At 54.5% G+C, this 21,421-nt stretch overlaps 1 protein-coding gene across 1 annotated transcript; it reads right to left on the bottom strand.

The window, feature by feature from the left end:
- Window positions 1–1,307: 1,307 nt before the first annotated feature.
- Xkr5 (XK related 5) lies at window positions 1,308–20,189 on the bottom strand. The gene is made up of 7 exons (XM_005334348.3): window positions 20,005–20,189; window positions 17,693–17,876; window positions 12,016–12,200; window positions 10,784–10,993; window positions 9,151–9,320; window positions 5,988–6,099; window positions 1,308–2,819 (listed from the first exon to the last, which is right to left on the bottom strand). Exons 1-7 carry the CDS (start codon window positions 20,156–20,158, stop codon window positions 1,708–1,710), a joined length of 2,127 nt encoding a protein of 708 aa, XP_005334405.2. The 5' UTR covers window positions 20,159–20,189; the 3' UTR covers window positions 1,308–1,707.
- Between the last annotated feature and the right edge of the window lie 1,232 nt (window positions 20,190–21,421).

Genomic DNA, 21,421 nt, shown 5'->3' on the forward strand with positions numbered 1-21,421 from the left:
CAGCTCAATTCACAATAGCTACACTGTGGAATCAACCTAGACGCCCTTCAATAGATGAATGAATAAAGAAACTGTGGTATATATACACAATGGAATATTACTCAGCATTAAAAGAATAAAATCATGGAATCTGCAGGTAAATGGATGGAGCTGGAGAACATCATGCTAAGTGAAATAAGCCAATCCCCCCAAAAACCAAAGGCTGAATGTTTTCTCCAATAAGTGGATGCTAATCCATAATGGGGGGTGTGCATGAGATGAGTGGAGGAACTTTGGATATGGGGCAAAGGGGAGGGGGCAAGGGGTAGGAAAGATGGTGGAATGAGACGAACATCATTCTCTAGGTACAAGCATGACTGCACGAATGATGTTACTCCATGTACGACCAGAGAAGTAAAAAATTCTCCATTTGTGTACAATGAATTGAAGAGCTTTCTACTATCATGTATAACTAATTAGAACTAATAAAAAAATTAAAGGCGTGCTGGAGTTGAGAATCAGAGGATGAATGGGAGGAACTGAGGGGCCCATGTTCTTCTCACTCAGCTGGTGAGAACCTAGGCAGAGGAGGAAAAAAAACCGGATGATGTGAGGCACAGTGACTGTCACTGACTCACTCATTCTTTTAAAACTCCCCATAGTTGATGTTCACTGTTGCATTGAGCCGTCTGATTGGCTTCCATGGCTGGTGACGAGGATGTCTGCGAGCTCACTGCTGACGTTTGTGTGGTCTTGGCCTAAGTGAGGCTGGATTCCTGTCCTCTTTGGGTCTCTGATGTTGTCCCTGGACCCAGAGACACTTGGAGAGGAGAAGCTCCCCACCCTAACAGCACACAGCCCTCCGGTGCCCTTTCTCTAGAGGGTTTATGATTGGATTTCCTTAGCCAGCGATGAAGGAAGGCGTAGAGGAACGATGGAAATTCCTACCCACAGGGTCAGCTAGAGAGAGGAGCGAGGAAGAAACTGTCACCAGGGCGCGCTGGTGGCCCTCGCTGGATGCACTTGAGTTGGATAGTTTCTCACGTGGAATGGAGGAGGAAGCAGTGTTTGGAGATAAAGGAAAACCTTACTCTAAGGTTTCATCTCACGCCAGTCGGAATGGCAGTTATCAAAAGCAGACAAAGAACTGCTGGCCGGCTGGCCTGCGGGAAGGAGAGCTGGGATTTCACTGAAAAATACCATCCAGACTCTGCCAAAGAGCGAGGAAATCTCAGAACGGCGTTTGCGGGTTCAGTTGACTCCAGGCACCGGAGTTCTCGTCTGCTTCCAGAGTTTGCATTGTCTAGCTGCGTGACTCCAAGAAACAATGCAGTTGGAATACGTTTAATAAAAGATTAATAAGCACTCAGTGTCAGGAAAAGTTAGTTACCAAGAACCCAGGGTAAAACAGAACTGAGTTTTACCTTTGTTTCCTAGTGCCACCAAGATGGGAAATGGGGACCATTTAGTTCACTGGAGGAGGTGAGCAGCCTGGGAGCCTTCACCCGGGCACACTGTGCTAGGATGTCCCCTGTGCAGGTGCCACGGGAGACGTTCTTGCAGGAGGTTCAGGGGCATCCACTCCTGCTCCCTCATTTTTCAGGTGGGCGGATGGCGAGTCAGAGGAGGAAAAGCCGTCCAAGGAGGAAGACGTCGGAGGTGGTTTCTCTCATCGTGGCACCCGGTGGCTGGCCCCATTTGTGACCTGTTGTCTCACTGTGACTGTGGTCAGATATAGAAGCTTGCCTCGGGCTTCATCTTGTCCGGGCAGCTGCAGTCCCTCTGGATGGCCTCGGACTTGGGGGTGGACGTGAGGCGGGGCTCTTCAGCGGATCTCAGGCTCATCTGTGGCCACAGCCTCGGGGTGCCACCTACAGCAGGATGGCTCAGGGCCTCTGCCGGCTCCTGCCACTCCCCACACTCTGAGCCACCCTGGGCTGGTCCAGGGAGGCCTGGGCTGGGGCGGAAGTGTCTGCACGGGCCTGCGCCTAGGATGGGGCTGATGTTGGCCACAGTGAGGGGCAAGGGAGGCTGGGCAGGGCTGCTCTCTCCCGGCATCCTCCTGGAGCGGGCCATCAGCAGGGACGCGGGGCTGCCCTCTTGGTGTGGGGACGTGGCCACTTCCGTGGTGGCACTGAAGTACAATGTTGTGCTCTCCTGTCCCTCGCTCCCTCTCAGCTGCCCCGCTGCAGTCCTCCCCTGCTCCCTGGGGGCAGCCCTGGCTCTCTGCTTTGGGTTGTCCTCCCCGCGTGGAGCTGACGGCTTCCGGGTGGGCACGCTGTCCTGGTCACTGGCAAAAGAGATGTAACTCGAGGTTTCCAAGGTGTCCACCTCTGCTTTTGGGGTCCCTTCAGACTTGGAGCCTTTCTCTAGGGTTGAAGCATCATGGGGGGATGACAGGTGGGCTTTCTGGGTAAATAGGGTCTGCCCCTGCAGACTGCAGTGTGGACTGGACCCCCATGTGGGGGGACAAGGGCAGCCAGAACTGTCCTCTCCCAGGGCTGCGTTGATCTTGGGCACGTTTCCTGTTTTTAGAGCAAGTTTCACCAGCAGCCAATGATGGCGGCTCAGGAGGGACCCCTCCCTGGAGCCTGGGTCCCCCGTCTCTGCCTCTGCAGGGCCCTGCTCTGGGCTGGAGGTCTTCTCCAGCACCCAGCTTTCTCCGTGGCAGGACTCTGCGCGCTCAGGCCTCCCGGCCGCTGGAGCCGTGGTCTGGGGAGGGGCCTCCTGCTCTGCGCTGTCCCTGCCGGCAGGGCCTCTGCACGTCCTCACGAAGCCTGGCCAGATGTCTGTGGATTTGGGGTGTAGCAGGCTGTAATAAATAACCAGCGACACGCTGCCTGAAAAAGACAGAGAGTACCAGGTCAAGTTCTCGGAAGTCCTGCAGCCTCGTGGTTTGTGGTTCCAGGTTCGAGCCATTTTGAGTAGAGCAATATCAGTGGGATCCAAAGTGAGACTATTTGGAGCCCGAGAAATGCATGTTCTGGGGGAGTTTGCAGCTCATCTTCAACTGGAACAAGAGAGCTTGACTCCTACTGATTCTGGGTCTTCCTTCTCAAGCACACCCACCGATTGCTCGGGTTGTGTGTGAGAATATATGTGTGTACATGTGTGTAGTGGGTGTGTGGCACGGGGATGTGTAGCGTGTGGGAGTGGGCACACGTGTGTGAGTGTGCAACATGCCTAGAAGAGCTCTCAGTCAACAGCCTGGTGGAGGGGCCACAGCGCTCTGGTGCTGGCGGAGGGCTGCAGCCCAGGCCGCCCTGCTCCTGAATAGCCACATCAAGGAACTTCCAGGAGCAGCAGCGGGCTTCCTCTGTGTGCAAACACCTTTGTCACATTGTTGCCTTTTTCGTATATTTTGACCAGGAGTGTTGACTGCTGGGTAATCTCTTTAACAGAGCGTTCCAGTAAGCCTCCCACACAGCGCCCAGCTTCCTGCGGCACTGGAGGAGCGCGGGGCAGGGCGCTCCTTATCAACCGCAGGAAACGCAAGGAAGTGCTGGCGAGAAGAGTCTGAGGGCGCCAGGACACGCCAGCGTGAAGAGCTGCAAGGGGCCCCAGGACTCTGCCCCAGACCCTCTGTCTCTCGGGCCAAGGGCCACTGCTCAGGGCTTGAACCAGGGACACGGGGCAGAATCCCTACATGCTCGGTGTGGCCTCTGCAGCAGGCCCTGATCACCACTTCTGCACACTGCTTCAGACCCTCACATTGCTGGGAGGGACCTAGTGCCACCTTTTACAATGAATGACCCAAGACGAACCAAGCTGTGGGGTCATAGAAGTCCTTAGCACACGGATCCAGTGAAAAGTCTCTCCAAGGGCCACGCCATTTGCTGGTTTTGGGTTGTAGTCCCAGGCTGGCAGGCAGTAGGTGCTCAATAAAGAAGGAAAGGTGGTGGGGGCTAAATGTGAGCAGGAACTGTCTACTTTCAGCCTGAGCTCCAGCTCTTTGGACTACAAATCTCCCTCTCCTCCCTTCCTACCTTCTTCCTTTCCATTTTGTTTCATATTTAGTGATATCAGTTTTGATCTAGTGTATTTGATTGTAAGTATACACATAATATGGTTAATTCTCAATTATGCCTGTGTTGAACAACTGGCTCACAAAATTTCTTTTTCATTTTTTTGTCTCTCTTCCTGCTGAGGATTCCTGAGGCCCCTCGTGAACCAGGCTTGCTCAAGCTCTGCCTGCAGTGCAGAGGGACAGGCAGGCCCACTCTGGCTGAGCCCTGCCTGTGCTCTTCCCACCCCGAGCTTATAGGACTCCACTGTGCCTCCCCGAGCCAGAGCATGCAAAGAGGTCGGTCCTCATGGCTGGCTCCGCCGTGATCCCACCTGCCACGTGGCCCACCCCCCAGGGATTGCTTGGCAGGGCCAGGAGCCCCGGGAGCCTCAGTTCTCACCTGCCTGGGCAGCCTGCTGTTCTTGGGATGGGCCAATCTACGCACACGAGCGGCTTAGAAAGGAAAGCGCCGCTAGCTAAGCTGTGTTATAAAGGGCTACACGGACGCCCTTCAGTGGGCGGGTGGTTCACCTGTGGTCCTGCCACGCTGTGGAATGCTGCTCAGCCATCAAAGGGCCGGTGAGGGAAGAGGGCCACCCAGAACTGGTACCATAAGGGCATTTATGTAACATCCTTGAAGTGGTACAGGTGCAGAGGTGGAGGGTGGGTGGCTGGCCAGGAGCTGGGGGTGTGGTGGGGTGAGAGGAAGTGGGCGCTGTGGGGGTCTTTGGTGTGGGAGGGTCTTCCTGTCTGGGCTGTGTCACATTCTGTCCTGGTTGTGAGACTGTGATACAGTCTTGCAGGGTGGAGACTGGGTGATGGGTACAGGGTACTCTCTGCACGATTAAAACTACAACTATCTGGAAAGAAAAGTTCATCTGAAGAAGCATTGGCTCAGCCACCCACCCTGCCAAGCCAGGACTCGGACTCTGAGGAAGAGGAGGCAGGCTTAAGGCCCAGGGGGTTGGGGCTCAGGTACTTGTCATAGACCCGTGATCTGGGAGTCTCCTCCGTGCTGTGAATGGTCTCTCACCTCGAAGGCTTTGGGTCTAGGTTGCTCTTTCCCCTGTCACAGCTGCTCTCGTAGGCCAGCCCACCCCCAGAGCTGTGAGCAAGAAAAGAGTCCTGGGTCCCTGCTGCCCACCTCTCGGGGGAGGGCCCAGGTGTCAGGTGGTCTTGTTGCCTCCATGTGCCTCCTTCAGAGTACAAGTGGGCAGAGGAAGGGGTGGGGCGTGGCAGGACCTCAGGACCAGGTGAGCAGGGGTGGGGCATGGGCAGGACCTCAGGACCAAGGCTTGTAGTGAACAATGGGGGATCCTGGGCAGGGGCCACTGCCACGTGTGGTGGCCATCCTGGACAATCCACCACAGGCTCAAGAGCGGCTGGCAGGGGGGGGGGCAGGCTAGCATCATCCTTCAAGTGCAGGGATGAAGCCCCTGCTGAGCTCACCCCTATCAGGGAGGCAAGGTCAACACATGGGCACAGCAGTGACATCAGGTTGTCCACTCACTAAGTGTGACTGATACCTGAAGTCCCCGAGCACGGTGCTGATGCCCATGATGGAGCTGGGGTGGACGCAGCTAGACCACTTAGCAACTGCTGGTCTCATGGGGTCTCCTAGAGACCTCTGTGCAAACTCTCTCCAACCAGCTGCAGATGTGACAGACACCAGAGTGCCCGCGGCCGTGGTCAGGCCAGGACAGGGAGGAGAGGGAAATCACCCTAACCCCATGGGAGCCTGGAGAGGGGCTGGCACAGGAGGCATTTTGGCTACACGGGGCTAGGCCCAGCCTCACCTGAGTTCCCAGCAGTCAAGACAGGACAACAGGGCTGATCTCAGTTCCTCTTGCCCTGGAGCATGGCCTCCAGCCACAGCACAGTGGCTCTGTCCTCAGTCCCCAGCCCACCACCTCTGAGCTCAGTTTCCTGTCCTCTGAGTCCAACGTAAAAACAAGACAACCAAGTTGAGGAGGCTTGGAGAAGGCGGCCACGGTGGTCTTACCTATCAGAAATCCAGACAAGACCCCAGCTATGGTCTGCAGGCTGCTCCACGAGGCCCCCTGGAGGAAGTCAGTGGCCAGCACCAAAAGAATGATGTCTTCCAGCAGCATTACCTGTGGGACCAAGGCAGAGCCACCGCCTGTCAGAACAAGGCAGAGCCACCGCGCCCTTCCTGGATCTGCAGCTCTTCCTTGCTGTCTCTCCAGGGTGCCCAGGCCGAATGGCCCCTAGAAACAGAACCCTCATCCTCAAGGGAAACCTCTCTGCAAGGGAGAGTCTCCTAGCGTTGCTCATTAAAATGTCAGAGTCACAAACACTGGAGCGGCCGTGGGGGCTCCCTGGGGCAGTCGGGCTGGGCTGCTCTTATTCCCACCTCTGTCTCACGCCCAGGCTGGGTGTAGGCAGGGACTCGTATGGTAACACGATGATGAAAGCCATGTGCAGAGCTCAGGGTGCCACCGAGCTCCAGTAAGCTAGAGTCACAGACTTTCATAACAAGTCTGGAGATTCCTGTAAACAGGAGCACCTTTAAGGGTTAATTTGTTTTGCACCACGCAGTGGCAGTGGGGGAGGGGATCTCTCTGGCTGGTGGGCTCTCCCAAAGGCACCTGCCTCCAGGCTGGCCTGGCCTATCAACTTGTTTCTAATTTTTAAATATAAAAAGTAAATTTTTATTGAAATATGTAAATTAACAGCACATGATTCAAGATTATACAGATGGTCCTTGATTTACCATGGGGTTACCACCCAATAAACTCACTGTAAATCGAATATGTTGCTAAGTTGGAAATAAGTCTGAGGTACCTCGCCTCCCAAACACCCCAGCACAGCACAGCCTGCCCCAAGTGTGCCCAGAACACTTACCTTCCCCACTTGGGCAAAGTCAGGTAGCGCAAGCCCACTTACAGGGAAGAGTGGACTGTCTCGCGTAACTTAATAGTGCATTAAAAGTGACAGAACGGCGGCATGGGTGCAGCTTTGCTGCACTGCAAATCAAAGAATAGAAGTTGGGACCATCTGTACACTTAACTGCCGACCCTAAGACACGGGAAACTGAGTCGTAGCACTGACACGCTCAGAAAGTCTTCCGAAGATCCGCCCTGGCGATTCACAGGCTTCATCTTAATCCAGGGAACTCAATAAGTCAAGGGTCAGAAACTCCCAGGAGCTGTTGTCGGGGGTCTCAGCAGCCCCCAAGGAGTTGCCGGCAGCCCTGTGAAACCTGGAGTCTTCACTCCGACTCCTGAGGGATGTCTGGCTGGTCCACAAGTCTGGTGGAAGGCAGACTTGTCCTCTGGGCGCCTTCCACCTCAGTGCTGTGGCCCTCTGCCTGTGGCCCTGGTGATATCTGACCTGGGCCTCCCTCTCCAGGGGCTGAGGGTGGGACATGGGCTTCCAGGAAGGGAGTCCTCACCATCCTTGCCTGAGGGAGACCCGAGAAGTCAATGAATAGGGGGACCGTGGAGTGCAGAGGCGCGAAGGCCCTGTAGATATGGCCCCAGGGCCTCACGGCTGTTAGGGACAGATGAGGATGGGGGTCACAAGGTAAGAGCGATTCTATAACCACCCCCCGTCCCGTGCTAACCCCCACATGCACTCTTTTCCTCAGTGGACAGGATTCGTCCTCGGCAAACTACCTGTTGTTCACTGCAAGAGAAATGCAGGCCCAGGAGAACACTGATGGGAGGAACCAGGACTCTGGGAGATAAGGAAAGTTCTTCCTAACCAGAGAATCGATCTGCGTGTGGGTAAGAATTCAACTAGAGCTGGTCAGCACGGGCCAAGGTGGCCTAGAGTTGCCATGCAGGGAAGGCCTGAAAGTCTGGTACCGTCCTGCTGTCAGTCCAAAGTCAAGAGGTGGACCTGCGCAGGACTCTCTGGAAACTTCTCTGGGATCCCCAGTAAAACTGGTGCGCAGGAGAGGTACAGAGTCCCTGTCTTCCCTGAGAGGACCCACCCTCTCCCTTGAGAGTGTCCCCTTCTGCTTTCCTATTCCTTCTTTAAACATTCTTGTTACTCTGAGCGACATGTCTGCAATCTTTCTGACCCGATTGCAAGAACTGGGGTTTGAAGACGGGGCCTTTGTGCTGCCTCAGTTTCTGGGAGGGCCCCAGCTCCCTAACACAGTCACCAGGACCCAGTTGGCTCAGGCTCCTGGAGGTCTGAGGCCCCCTTGGGAAGCTGGGGGTCATTATCTGCATTTTCCTTATAATTGTCACTGGCTCTGCTGGTGTCTCACCATCTTTTTTAACTGTATTTCCTTTTGAATGTGTACCCCCGCTGGAGTTTGCCTGCTGAGGCTTGTGACATCTGTCACGTGTCTCGCCTCCATTTATAGGTTACTTTGTGCCAAGCTACTTATGCCACCTGTTGTTTGATCTTGAAAGTGGATGGGTCTTACTTGTCACAGGAACACTGAGGGACAGGTGGAAAAGGCTGTGAGGATCTGAGTTCTGGGTCGTGACCAGCAGGGCTGGGGTTCCGTCACTCGTTAGCCTTCGAAACCTGGGGCCTGCACCTCTGGGCCATATTTTCTCTGCTCTGCTCTTCACAGTGCAGCTCAACCTTCACCTTCTGGCCCCAAGTATCTCTGGTCACCAATGGGAAGCCATGCTGGTAGGTCCTCCAGGTTTTTCTGTCCTGCCTGGCCCACATTCTGCCTTACTATCATGTGAACTTACCAATATGAATTTTTTAAAAAATGGGTAGACATTTCTGCTGAAATAGAAGCAACCTGAAGACTGACATCAGGCCACCTTTGAGATTGTCACCCTAGGTAGGACCGCATCTGGAACTCGGTGATAAACACCTGGTAAAGACTGAGGTGATGACCAAGGCCGTTTTGCGGGACGAGGACCTGCAGGGACCCTCAGCAGACAGCAGAGAACACACCAAACGCGCCTCAGCTTTGCCACAGTGATTCTGTGGTGGCACCTGGACATCGGCTTAGTATTTTCACAGCCCGTTGTCTCCATTCAAGACTAATTCCTTTTAGAATTTTCCTGTAAACCACGCCAGTCCTTCTTTCATAGCTGTGTGCACACTCACGCTCCTGTGTACACAGAAACATACACACGGTCCTGTGCACACAGACTCACACACACACGACAGGCCACACACATTCTGGGAGAGCCGGGATGGAAGAGCGCCCCCGTCGCACTTGCCGAGTAGAAGCTGGCCATCCTCCGTCTGGAAGGGCTGTCCCAGAAGTCGAGGTAGCAGAGGATGTACACGGCCCCCACCAGCAGGTTGAAGAGTCGCCAGTGGCAGGTGCTGTCGATGATGTCACTCTGCTGGGCTACGAGCCAGAACGTCATCACCAGCCAGTGGGCACCTGGGGGGAGGTGAGCGGTGGTGGTCAGGGTCCAGGGGGAGGTGGGGGAGGGGGGCAAGAACACAGAAGCACGGCCTGGAAACATCCCTCTCTGCTTGGGCTGCACTTGCCCCCGCATCCAAAAACAGACACCAGAACCCAGAAGAGGGGAGGAGCGGCAAACCGGCCAGTCCAGCTCTGCACCCATCACCTCTCGAGCCTCCCAGAGGGCACTGGCCTAGTCTGGAGACTCGGGAACAAAGATGAGCTGCTGCCCTCCATGGCACATGTCAGATGTTACGTACCCCTGCCTTTTTGGTTCCAGAAAGGTTTTAAGGAGGCAGTTACAAAATCGACTCTACTATTTTAAAATTGTTACTACATGAGCCAAAACCCTCCATACCCACAGGGAAGGATTCTATGTGGTCCAGCTATAGTTTTTATGCCTATGTTTTAAGATGAGTAATATCCTTCTAGAGTTAAAGCCGAGTTTTTAAAAGGATGAATAAAAACATCGTTAATTTCTCTTTTGGAGCAAGTTTTTTTTCCCCCCCAATAACTGTATCAAATGTTTGTTCTGGGCCCAAGGGCCAAATATCTCTCAATGTCTCCAGTTCCCTTAAAACAAGAGTACACTGTTCTTTCTTGCAGAGTGTATTCACTGATGACCAGAGGAGACTGCTGTCCTTGGCAGAGACACACAGACCCCATTCAGGAGTGTGCAAGGCCAGAGAGACTCCCTGTCATCACTGTGCATCTCTGTGTGCCCTGGACAGAGGGCTGGGGTTCTGAAGAGCTGTCTTGTTTCAGACAGAGACAATGTCGGAGCACTTTCAGAGACTATAGGCAGCCTCGCATAACTTTGTACTGGGTATTTTTGTACTGGGTCAGGGCAATGGGACCCCAGACCTCCCTCCTGTTTGAATGGCAGTTTTTCTAGGGAAAGATTTTGGTCTGTGATGTAGAATGGTGTCTATGCCCTGGGGGTCCCTAGGACTTTCGAGGCTGGGATATGTAAGCTATGGCGAGGTCTCTCCAGAGCAAGCCGAGTGCCCTCCTTCCCACTCCATGGCCCTCTGGGAGCTGGGGTCTGCGCCTCTACACAGGGGGATCTGGGCTGCCTGTGGCTGCTCGGACCGGCAGAGCCCAGCGGAAGCAATACTGGGCCAGTTCTAGGCCTGGCTTTTAAGAGGACTGGCAGTTCCCACTTCCTGTCTTGGAATTCTCAGCTGCCAAGGGTGAGGCCAGGCTACTTTGTGGAAGAGCAAGGCCATGTGTGCACGCAGCCCGCTCCAGCCTCCCTGTGAACCCAGACGCCTGCTCTCCTGCTGCAACCACAAGCGACCCCTAAGCAGGAGCCACCGGGCCAGCCAAGCTAGCCCCAGACCTGGGGCTCATGATCATCAACAGTGATTTCTAAGACATGCCGCTCTGCGGTGCGGTGTTATGCAGCAGTAGGTGACCAGGGTGTGAGTTCTGCTTACCTCCAACCACCAGGACCCAAACGCGGTAAGCTCTGCAGAACAGAGCCAGACTCAGGACGCGGGTCCCCAGCATGCCCATCCGCCAGAGCTGCTGGCAGAAGAGGGCAGCCCATGGCATGATGCGGTGGCCTGGCTTCAGGGCACCCAGGAAGTGGGTGTAGGACACCAGGGCCCAGGACAGTGAGGACCAGGAGAGCAGGGCGCTGACTCCTGAAAGGGAAGCAAACAGAACATTCCTTGCAGGCTCCAAACAGCCACAGTTGAAGGTTCATTGCTTTAATGGGGCATATAACCTCTCATTAAAACCCACCTCTACAGGGGACACCACTGACCAAGCCCCTTGAAGGTGGAAACATAACAACTGTGTGCACGAAGGTACAAATCTGTACACAGGAATAAATGAGGACACAAAGAAGCACTTCCACTGCCCAATGTCCTGGGTGCCTTGCCCAGAAAATGGCCTTTGTAAGCCCTGAGGAAGAACTTCCCAGCCCCAGGTCCAAACCCTCTGGTCTAAGTTCTGTTTAGAACAAAGCAGACCCTGGAAGATGATGAATGTGGTTCCTTCCCAGATGTTTTGCTGCTCGATCACTGGATCATGTGAAGGAGGTTTAATAAAAAAACTATGATCAGAACATAAACGGCATCAGGCCCTTCGATGAAGATGCATGGAAGAATGATACAGTCCTGTCTTCTGAGCATTTGGTTTATGTACATGTCGTGCGCACAGAGGGAGGGGGACGGAGGAGATGGGTGAGGGAAGGAGGGAAGGAAGGAGAAAGAGAGGGAGGGAGGGAGGGAGGGAGGGAGAGATTGTGGATGCAGGAGATGGAAATGTGCATCGGCTGGGATCTGAGTGGTGGTTTCCATGAGGCTCTGGAGTCAGCTCTGGCTGCATTAGGAGTTATTCTAGTGACTAAGGCACAGGGAAGACGGAGCACTGATCTCACTGAGAAGCAGTTCTTCCTGGGGTATTTTCAGGGTCATCTTAAGTGCACAATTTCTATCTTCTGGCCTGACCTTACAGCCTAACCCCCGAGGAGAGCCAGCTCACTGAGAATGCACTGCCCCAAGCAAAGCCAACTGTAGTCCCCTAAGGGCTAGTGAGCACAGGATGCCCTCATTCTCCCAGGCAGGGGAGATCTCGGTTGGGAGGGTTTTGCTAACCAGTCACGTGTTCATGTCCCCCTTGGGAAGTTGACAGTCTGAGCTCTGCAGCAAGAGGTACTCACCTGGCACAACATCTGTGAAGTCTGAGGCTAGAAAAACATATGTCTGGAGCAGCAGGTGGGGCCCCGTCTGCAGCAGGGCCTCCAGGAGCCGGAGGGCTGACAGGTCAGCCTCCTGCAGCCACAGCTGTCCCCAGTGGGGAGCCTCCTCTGCCTTTGACAGAGCACTTGATGTAGTGTCCCAGTGCCTAAAGAAGAGCAAGGGACATGGTGACGTGGAGCCAGGCTGTGGCAGGACTCAGTAGGACACCCTCTTTCACTCATTGACAGGTAGCATTCCGGGAAATACCCTAGGTACTCATCAATGCCACCCAGAGTCATCAGCCAGGCTGTCACTGGGCTGGCTCCGAGCTGAAGATGTCAGTTCCAATGGGTGTGCCCCGAGTTCTGGTGCTCAGCCAGGCCCAGCCTATGTGCCACAGACTCCCCACATCTGGGAGGGTGGGGAGGGCAGGTGAGGAGCCAGGACCCAGTGCAGGAGCTGCCACAGGGCAAGGAAACCCAGACGGGTAGGCTGGCAAGGTTAAAGGCAACTCCACGGGCTCCTCTGCCCCAGAGCCTCTTGGGATGGGAATCAATTCCTTCAGCAGCTGCTTGCTCCAAGGTGCTGTGTGTGGTCATCTCTTTAGAGCCCAGAGAGATGAGAAAACCCTCATCCTCACACTCATGGAGTGCAGAGCTTTGTGTGCCCTAAAACTGCGACACACAAGAACCTTGTGCCCTAAAATTATGACACCCAAGAAGCTGGGGGGCTGTTCATGCTTAGGGGCCAGGATGAGAAAGAAAAGCCACACACATGCACACATGCTCACGTGCTTGCACTTGCACACACACACACACACACGTGGATGGAGGAGAGTCAGGCTGTCAGGTGGCAAGATGAGAAAGGGAAGGCATGTCGTCAAGGTGGAGCGTGCAAACCAGGCTGAGGCAATGGGGAACCAGAGGCAGCTGGAGGCAGCTGGACAGCTGCTAGCAGCCAGGTGGACACAGAGAACAGCAGAAGGGATGAGCCCCGTCACACGGCTGTTGCACCGGGCTGCGCGGACCCCAAGGACACTTCAGCTCAGCCCACCTGGGTGACCTTCCTAGGGTCTGGAAGAGGAGTCCAACTCCAGTGAAAGGACTTAGAATGCTCTTTTCTCATTCTGTTTCCCATAACCATCCCAGGAGCCTTTTCCTCATATTCTCATCTTCTGAAAGCTGTCTACAATGTGGCGTGGGTCACCTGCTAAACTGCCCAAAGGGCCACACGGAATGTCTAACAACCATGCCACTCCCTGGTCACACTTGGGGGTTCAGAGGACTCTGAGTTTCCATTGGTGATGAGGTTTCTAAGCATCAGCAGCAACAAGGGAGGTGACCACCTGCCTGCTGTGTGGGCAGTGATGCCCACAGCTCCATTTAGGAGCAGAACCTCCTGGTCTTGTCCAAGTCCAGAGACACAGTTGAGCAACCCCTGGGCCAGAGCCATGTCCCTGGAAGTCCACGGGGGAAGGCTTCCCAAGCATCTCCCCAGACTCTGCCGTGACAGGCAGACTCTGATCTCCGGCCAGCTCCGCTATGTCCAAGCAGAAGGTGGGGGGTCCCCTTTGAAAGGGTTTCACTTACGGGGCTGAGGGCCTAGGGAAGATGCTTAGGGAAAACAGTTTTCCTTTTTCATGATTTGGAATCCTGGAGTGAACTGATTTCTCACTGAGTCTTTGAAGCTCTGATTCTGACACAAACTTAAGGTTAAGAAAAAAACATATGAAACCCCCAAAATATAACCAGAAAAATGAACCGTGTTCACTAGAAGCTTATGATTCAGTTTTGGAAAGAAAACACATGTGAAAGGATTGAGGAAGAAACCATCAAAATGAGCGGTGAGGGTGGAGGTGGAGTCCGAGTCCTGGCAGGGGGTCGGGAGGTGGAGGAGGGCTCTCTGGGGGAGGGTGGGAAGGCCTGGTTGGGCAGCTGAGGTGGGAGGGAACCTCAAGGGGTGTGTGGGGTCAGTGGACAGGGAGCGGGCAGTGGGAAGGGTCCATGTCTGGGATCTGTCAAGAGTCTGGTGGAACAGAGGCTGAGGCCAGACGGTGAAAGGTTCCTGGGGTGGGCTGAGGCTGCTTCCTCCGGGATGCGGACGGCCTGAGGGAGGGCAGCCCCCCAGGTTTTGTCACAGTAGGTCACCGGGGGCCCTGGGAAAGCTGGGGTGATGTGGAAGGTGCAGAGAGGTGGCTACCTGGTTCTGAGATCCAACCTAGCTGTCCTGGCACAGCACACCCAGGCCCCCAGCTGCTCTGGCCTGGGTTCTGACAGCCTCGGCCGACGGTTGCTAGGGCAGCTCTTCCAGGCCCGGCCTGCCACGGTGGTCTCAGCCTCCCAGGCCCAGCCTGCCACGGTGGTCTCAGCCTCCCAGGGCTTCCAACCGCAAGCTCCTTAGGCTACGACCAAGGTCCCTCTACCCTGACACTTTCCCTCCTCTAGAGAACACTCTCCTGTACTGACTACAGACGTCCACTCCCCAGACAGGAGTTTCTGGAAGCTGCTGTGCCTTTGCAGCAACACTGCAGCTGCCTGGTCAGAGTCGCCTCCCCCCCATGATGTGAGAACCTGCAGAGGCGCCAGGACCAGACCTCAGCGGGTGTAGGGACAGTGCTCTGCCTTCTATGCGGAGGGCAAGTCTGACTCTTGGGGCTCTGCCGACATCCTTCTCTGTGCTGGTAATGCCACTCTCAGCTCTGTTCCCAACTCAGCCTCAGAGACTGCCCTCACTGGCGTGTCTGCAGCCCCTCGGGCACACACGAGTCACTAACCATGAACAGTCACACACCAAGCATGCTGAGCCCTGTGGATGACGGTCCAGGGTCCTGGTCGTGTTAAGAACACGGGCTCCACACAGAGGCTTGGAAACACAACCCATCAGCCTAACTTGTCTTTAGAATTCAGTTTCTCAGCAATCTAGTCTTTCCTGACTAACAAGTAAGCAAGAAAATGCGTCCACTACAACTAGAGTAGTCTGTCTTGGGCCCAAGACGTGGAGAATAAGTGATTTTTTTTCTCCAATGTAACATTCCTGGGGATGTTGGCCCTGCCAGCCTGCAGCTCAAGGTTTTGACTAGAGCTGTGTTTTACGTACTTTTTAAGTATTCAGTCTCCACCCATCTACACTGAGCTTATCTTACACACCCTTAAAATTTGCCTCTTTCTTTTAAAGAACTTTTAACTTCTAAATGTGCTAACACAGAATGCATGCTGAGGAGATTAGCTAGGGACTCTTCTACCAGCTTACACTGAGTTTCAATTGAATTGACAGGCCTTAAAAATTGTTAAAAAGATGTTGGTAACATATAGTAGTAGAAGGGACACAAAAAGCCCAAATAGAAAAAAAAAAGTAACTGTTTAAACAAGCTGCTATTAATGTCAGGTTTGAACAGTCAGATTTAACATGAATATAGTTTGTATCATTTTGTGTTAAAAAAATTCAGCAATTTTGTTTTAAAGTCCTGAAGTTTTATAAGCAACTTTCCTCAAGAGGGTTGTGTTTTATTGATTGTTCTGTTTTTGAAGGCTCCTCTGCATTTCCTTATGGAATCACTCCCTGTGGACCATTGGGATCCAACTCAGGATTGTGCAAAATACCACTGTTTTGGCTCCCTCTACAGGTGACTTACCAAACTGTGATTTTAAAAAAAACGATTTGCTTTAAAAGACTACTTTTACCATGTTTTCTTTGTGAGAGCTCAAAGTGCTAGCTTCAGAATAAGGAAAATATTCTTCTTTCTGTGTTCAAATCTCCCTACTAAGGAAGTAGATTTCTGTGTTTTGGCTAATTTGTAATCTCAGAAAACTTGTAAGCTGGGTAGTTTCTTATGAAGTTAGAACCAAATTTGTGACTTGTTTTTAAAAACTGCCCACTCTGGCTTGATCATGTTCTGATATTTTGCCCCCTTTTCTGGCTTTTATTTTTCTTTTTATTCGCTCAACCTCCCCTTTTTAATTTTTTTTTGTGTTCTTTTAAATTATGTGTAAATTTCTTTGGTTACCTTCACTTCTTTATAATGACCAGATACACGTGACTAGTTGTCTTTCCTAGCTCCTAATTTTTGCATCTCTCTTCACTTACCCATGCTAATTTTCAGTATGTACCAGAATATCAGTGTGCTTATGGAGATTCTGAGAGCCCAGGGGAAGACAAGAGGGTGGAGTCCACTGTCAAATACCAGTACCAAGAATCTGGACATGCCCCGGGCCTCTTGCATCCCCACCTCTGAAGAAGGCGCTGGATGAGGTGGGCCTGAGGCTGCCCAGAGTCTCAGAAGCCACATCTACCTGACAATTACTCGGATGGCTTCTCCTTAGCAACCACAGGACCAGTCAACTCCGCAGGCCATCAGCTTTCAAACATTTGCTTAAGGAAAGCCTGGCTCAGTTTCTGCATAGGTCTCTGGCCCCTGAGGTCTCGTTCTTGATGACTCTGATGGCTGAGGTCAGGAAGAGGCCGGCGGCCCTCCTGCTCTCATTTCGAGGCCAGGCTGATTAGGGAGGGTACGGAGATGCTAGGCAGTGCTCAGAAGAGGCTGCAGGCCCCAAGTCCAGGCAAAAGATTCTCTGTGGCCTCCCAGTCCTCGTGTCCAGTCCTCCCCGCACTCTGGCCCATGCAGGCCCAGCTGGGGAGCCTCTGTGGTGGCTGTGGGTGTGTTTGTGGAGCCTGCTGACAGACGGCCGACTGCGGGGCCTGTGACGCTGTGGTGGCTGCCCCCTGTCTTTCTCAGGAGCACCTTCCACTCTGGCCTGAGGGTCCTCGGGTGGGTAGGCAGCATGCCATGCCCATGGTCTCTCTGGACCTGGGGCTCCCACCTGTGAACCTGGCACGTACTTGTTTCAGGGCCTTGTGAGAAAGTCCTAGGGACAGTGACTGCGACAGCGCAAACCCTCAGAACAGAGAGCAACACTTGGCAAGGGCTCCTTCAGTACACTTCCAACTCTTGAACTCTCACGGCCTGGGATAAACACTCGAGCTACAGGCTTCACCAATCTGATCCCTGAATTCTTCTCCTTTACAAAAAGTCCCTTCAGCCCTATGGGATCACTGAGGCGGCCGATTGCTGAAGTGCACATTTGTGCAAACTCACTGCCACATCTCTCTGACAACTCCCTGTTTCCAGGGAGAAGCCACACCTGGCCTCAGAGGTGGCCTGTGGACCACAGGTAAGCCCACAGCACTAGATACATCTCTGGCAGCTTTTCTATGGCAAAAACACTGGTCCTGGCTCCCAGATGACTTCTTCCTTTCACAAAAGCTTGAACAGATGCTGCTGAGGGGTGTGAGGGTATGGGGGTGTTCACTGTCTAGCCTGTGGCTAACTCAACTACGTCACCTTCCTGGACTAAGACAATAGGTGTTCAAACAGAGCTGCCAGGAGCAGTTTTATGAGGCTCCAAAGGTTGACCAAAGGATGGACACAACATGAAGACAGAATTAGGCTGAAGACAAGAAAAAGCTTTCTAAAGGTTTACAGATGCATCTAGGAGGGGGCCCTGGTGTTAGAGATGCTGGATGAGGGGGTGTCAGTATCAAGCAGAGGTGTGATCCTGAACTTCCAGGACCTTAAGGACAGAACATATGGATAGAGGTCAGAGGAGTCCCTTCTTGCACCTGGTCATGCTCTGGAGGTGGAAGGAGTCTGGCTGTTCTTACCGCTTCCAGACACCCAGCTGCAGGAGGTGCAGCATCACCAACAGGCCACGTCCCAGATGCCCATCTTCTCGGAACCACAGATAGCTCAGGCCCTGGACCAGGAAGCCAGGCAGGAGGACAGAAAAGGCCAGCCACCCCCAGAGAAGCTGTCCTGTGGTGAAGTAGTAAACCACAGTACAGAGGCCTGGAGGGACGAGAAAAACCAGAGGGGTTATTGGAAGGATAGGGCTGTAAGTATTTTCAAGTTTTCTGGATGTTACAATGCTCTGAAATCTTACAAAGTTTCTTGGGTGGGAAGAGACTGCTTCCCTTGGAGGTAGCACAGGGCGCCTCCAGGAGCATGCTTGTGACATGCAGACTGCCCAACCCAGGGCCGCCCTCCTCTGTCTGGCTCCCACCCCATGAGACAGTACTGCTCTGCCTTAGTCATCTCAGTGCCAGGAGTCAGGCATCCAGGGGTCAAAAGAGCCCAACACATACTCAAATCATCCATGTTAGCCTGTCCTAAACTGAGCCCGCTGTGCTTGGTCCTTATCTAGGAGGCCCCAACCTGGCCTCTCTACCCTGGCTGCTGTCTACCCTGGCTGCTGTCTTCTGCCTCCTGACCACTGTACTTCCTCAGTGGCCCTCTATGACCTCCTGCCTCTGGCACCTGTGAGGACAATGAACCTGCTTTCCTGAGCCTCTTGTCTACATGCTCGACACTCCATCTCATTAAAAGACAAAACCAAGCAACCTAACCAATCAACATGGTGTCCCCACGGCCAGCAAGACTCTGCTACACCCTGCCTGGGAGCTGGCAGAGCTGGCTGGCAACAGGGGCATAAAGGTGTCAGGGCTCTCTGGGGCACCTCCCTCTGTTACAAGGAGCCACTGTACCAAGTACCTGGCAGCTGGGATGTGCTCTAAGTGTGCCGCCTCCTCTCTGGGACATGGTGCAGAGGACCAGCACTCCCCTCCCCACAGGGTCCTCAGTCATCCTGCACTGCTGCCCACCTGCTGGCCTTTATCCTCCTAGCTAATTCGGTGAGGCGGCCTCCTCCACCTGTGCAGCGGGGCCCTCACTGTCAGCCCCTCCTCACCGCGGCTGAGGATCTTATGAGGTTGGTAATGGAGGCAGCAGCGCTGGTGGACACGGGGATGCCCAGTAACTCTTTTAAATCACTGTTACTTGGATTTTACAGTATTAAAGTTTAAAGTGGGTCTATGAGCACAAGCCATGAATTTGGTGGCAAATGCACTGCCCTGAGGAACAGCTGGGAGTCGTGCAGCCCCAGCAGAGGCGTCTGGGCCCTGGGCTCTGGCCAGTGGTCTAACAGCCTGCGCGTCCCGCCGCACACTCGCCAACCAGGGCCTGCCCGTCCGGTTTTAGCCCTCCCCTGCCGCAGGGCAGGAATTGGGAGTGCTTGGGTAGGACCCCACCCCGGCTCCTCCAGCGCCGCTGGGAGAAAGCGCAGCGGGTGCGCCCGGGGACGGGCGATCAGAGAGAGTCAGCGCCCGGCGAGTCCCGAAGGCGTGCGTGACGGTAGCGGGCGTGGAACCTTCGGGGGTCTTGATCCTGGAGCCTTCCTAAGGCCACCGTCCCGCTCCCCGGAGGCGGGCCCGGAGGACTGAGAACGGAGGCGTGGCGGAAGTGGGCGGAGACACTCCTCTCCGGCACCGCAAGAGTTACACGTTCAAACGCGAAGGGCGCGAAAAGTATGGCCGCTTTGCTTTGCCTTCACTGGGTGGTTGGGTTCCCCGGCAGTCTCGTCTGCCCCACCCCAAGCCCCAGTGGGGAGCCACTGTCCTTCAGACCCTGGGTCCCCCAAGCCCTCGGCTCCCGAGCGGCCTCCCCGCTTCAGGCCGGCCGGGGCGATGGGGAGAGGCGGGGCGCATCTTGCAGCACAGCACTTTGCGAAGCGCGTGGAATAAGAATTCTGGAGCGAGGGCGGGATGCCAGTCCGCCTTTTCTGGCGGGGGAATCCCCCATCCGTGGGGGACCCCTGGATCCGCGGAAGGGGTCATGCATGGGTGGGGGGAGGGGTGGAAATTCATGCAACCGCCGGGGGGGATCGTGCATTCCTGCGGGCTCTCGGGCACCGGCGGGGGATTGTGCATCCGCCAGAGCTCTGGCAACCACGAGCACCCACTAAGGATTGGCGGGCGGGCTCGCAAACTGGGAGGAGAGCCAGCATGCAAGCACCAGCGCGCAGCGCTCTGCAGGCTGCCCAAGCGGGCAGGGTGGGGTGTGCGCCCCCGCCGGCGCTGGGGTGGGGTAGGGTGGTGGAGGGAGCACCCGCCGGCGCCAGCCGCGGCTGCGCTGCACTCACGCGCGCTCTGCTCCGCCGCCTGCACCAGGGCGGAGAGCCCCAGGAGCCCCGCGTGCATCCTCCAGCCTGCCCCGCCGCCTGCGCCCGCCCCTTCCCCTGTCAGACGCCCCGAGTCGGGGAGGTTTCCGGCCTGAGGCCCGACGGCGGGAGGCATTTCGGCCAGAGCCGTTGGGCGCACGCGGGCTGGTTCTGGTTTATGCCAAGTTGCTAGCAGGGGAGGGAGGGAAGGAGGGAGGAAGGACAGATTCCCAGTGGGAAGTCCCGTTTAGGTCTGGCCCCGTGATCTGGACCTAAGGAGAAGGGCTCTTTTGTTGGCCCTGGCCCTGGGGTGCTGCTGAAAGCAAGTCCGGGAGAGCGGCGGCAAGGAACTGAATTAGAATCGTTAATTGGATCTTTGAAATCTTAAAATTATGCGGCTAGAAAAACGCAGGGCGCGTTCCGTGGCATCTCACCTCCAAGTCCTTCCCAGCCTCTGCTCACAGAAGCTCTCCGCTTCCGTCCTTCCGTCCTTCGGTTTCTCTTCTCTCAAAACCTCATTGCCCTGTTCCCTCTTGCCTACCTCCCACCTTATATTCGCTCTCAACCCCTTTCCAGTTTTCCTATCAAAGGGACTATGTGGCCGCATGCACTAGAATATGAATATATTGAAATCGGTACAGAAATTAGGATGAGGAAAAAGGCTCTTCTTGGTTGGTGAGAAATCCGTGTGATGTTCTGTATCTTTCAGCATTTCAATTAAAAAAAAATTTCTCTCGAAATCCTAGGTATTACTGGAGTACTACCCCTGTGTCCTACATTTCCTATGTTAAAAAATCTAATGATTTAAAAGCTGGGCGGTGAGGCTTTGCCTTGGGACAGCAGCAGTTTGAGTGAGAGCTAAGATCAATGTCTTTGGCCTTGAAAGAAATGGAAGGGTTTTGGAAAGAGAAGCAGAAAAAAAGTCACAGAGCAAGGGCCGAGTTGCTACCTAACCACCTCCAACTTCCCTCTGTGACTGCCCTTGACTCAGCTTTTCTCCCTGAGCCACTTTCTTCTGCAGTCACCTTGGATTACAGGAACAATAGGCTGGTCCAGGAGCCAAAATTACTTCCAAGCAGTGGCTCCCTAAGTGGGAGCAGTTACCCCACGAAGCTGTATCCTGCCCCCCAAACCTGCTTTCTCACATGGGAACCATGTCCCCCTCAAGCCACTGTGACTGCCCAAAGCTTCATGCCAGTCCCCAGATAAGGATCAGCCTGACCAATCCCTGCCCAGGACCACCCACTCCACAGGCTGTGGGAGCCCTGCAGCCAGGCAAGCCCCCTGCCCAGGCTTTGTTCCCCTTTTCTGCAACACCTCCAGCCCCTTGAAGATAGATCTTTGGTCGAGGATCCTGTTCCTCATCATTGCTGTCTCCTTGGCATGTTGGGGCTGGTGG

The sequence above is a fragment of the Ictidomys tridecemlineatus genome, chromosome 14 (genome assembly GCF_052094955.1).
Source record: "Ictidomys tridecemlineatus isolate mIctTri1 chromosome 14, mIctTri1.hap1, whole genome shotgun sequence".
Classification (NCBI taxonomy): domain Eukaryota; kingdom Metazoa; phylum Chordata; class Mammalia; order Rodentia; family Sciuridae; genus Ictidomys; species Ictidomys tridecemlineatus.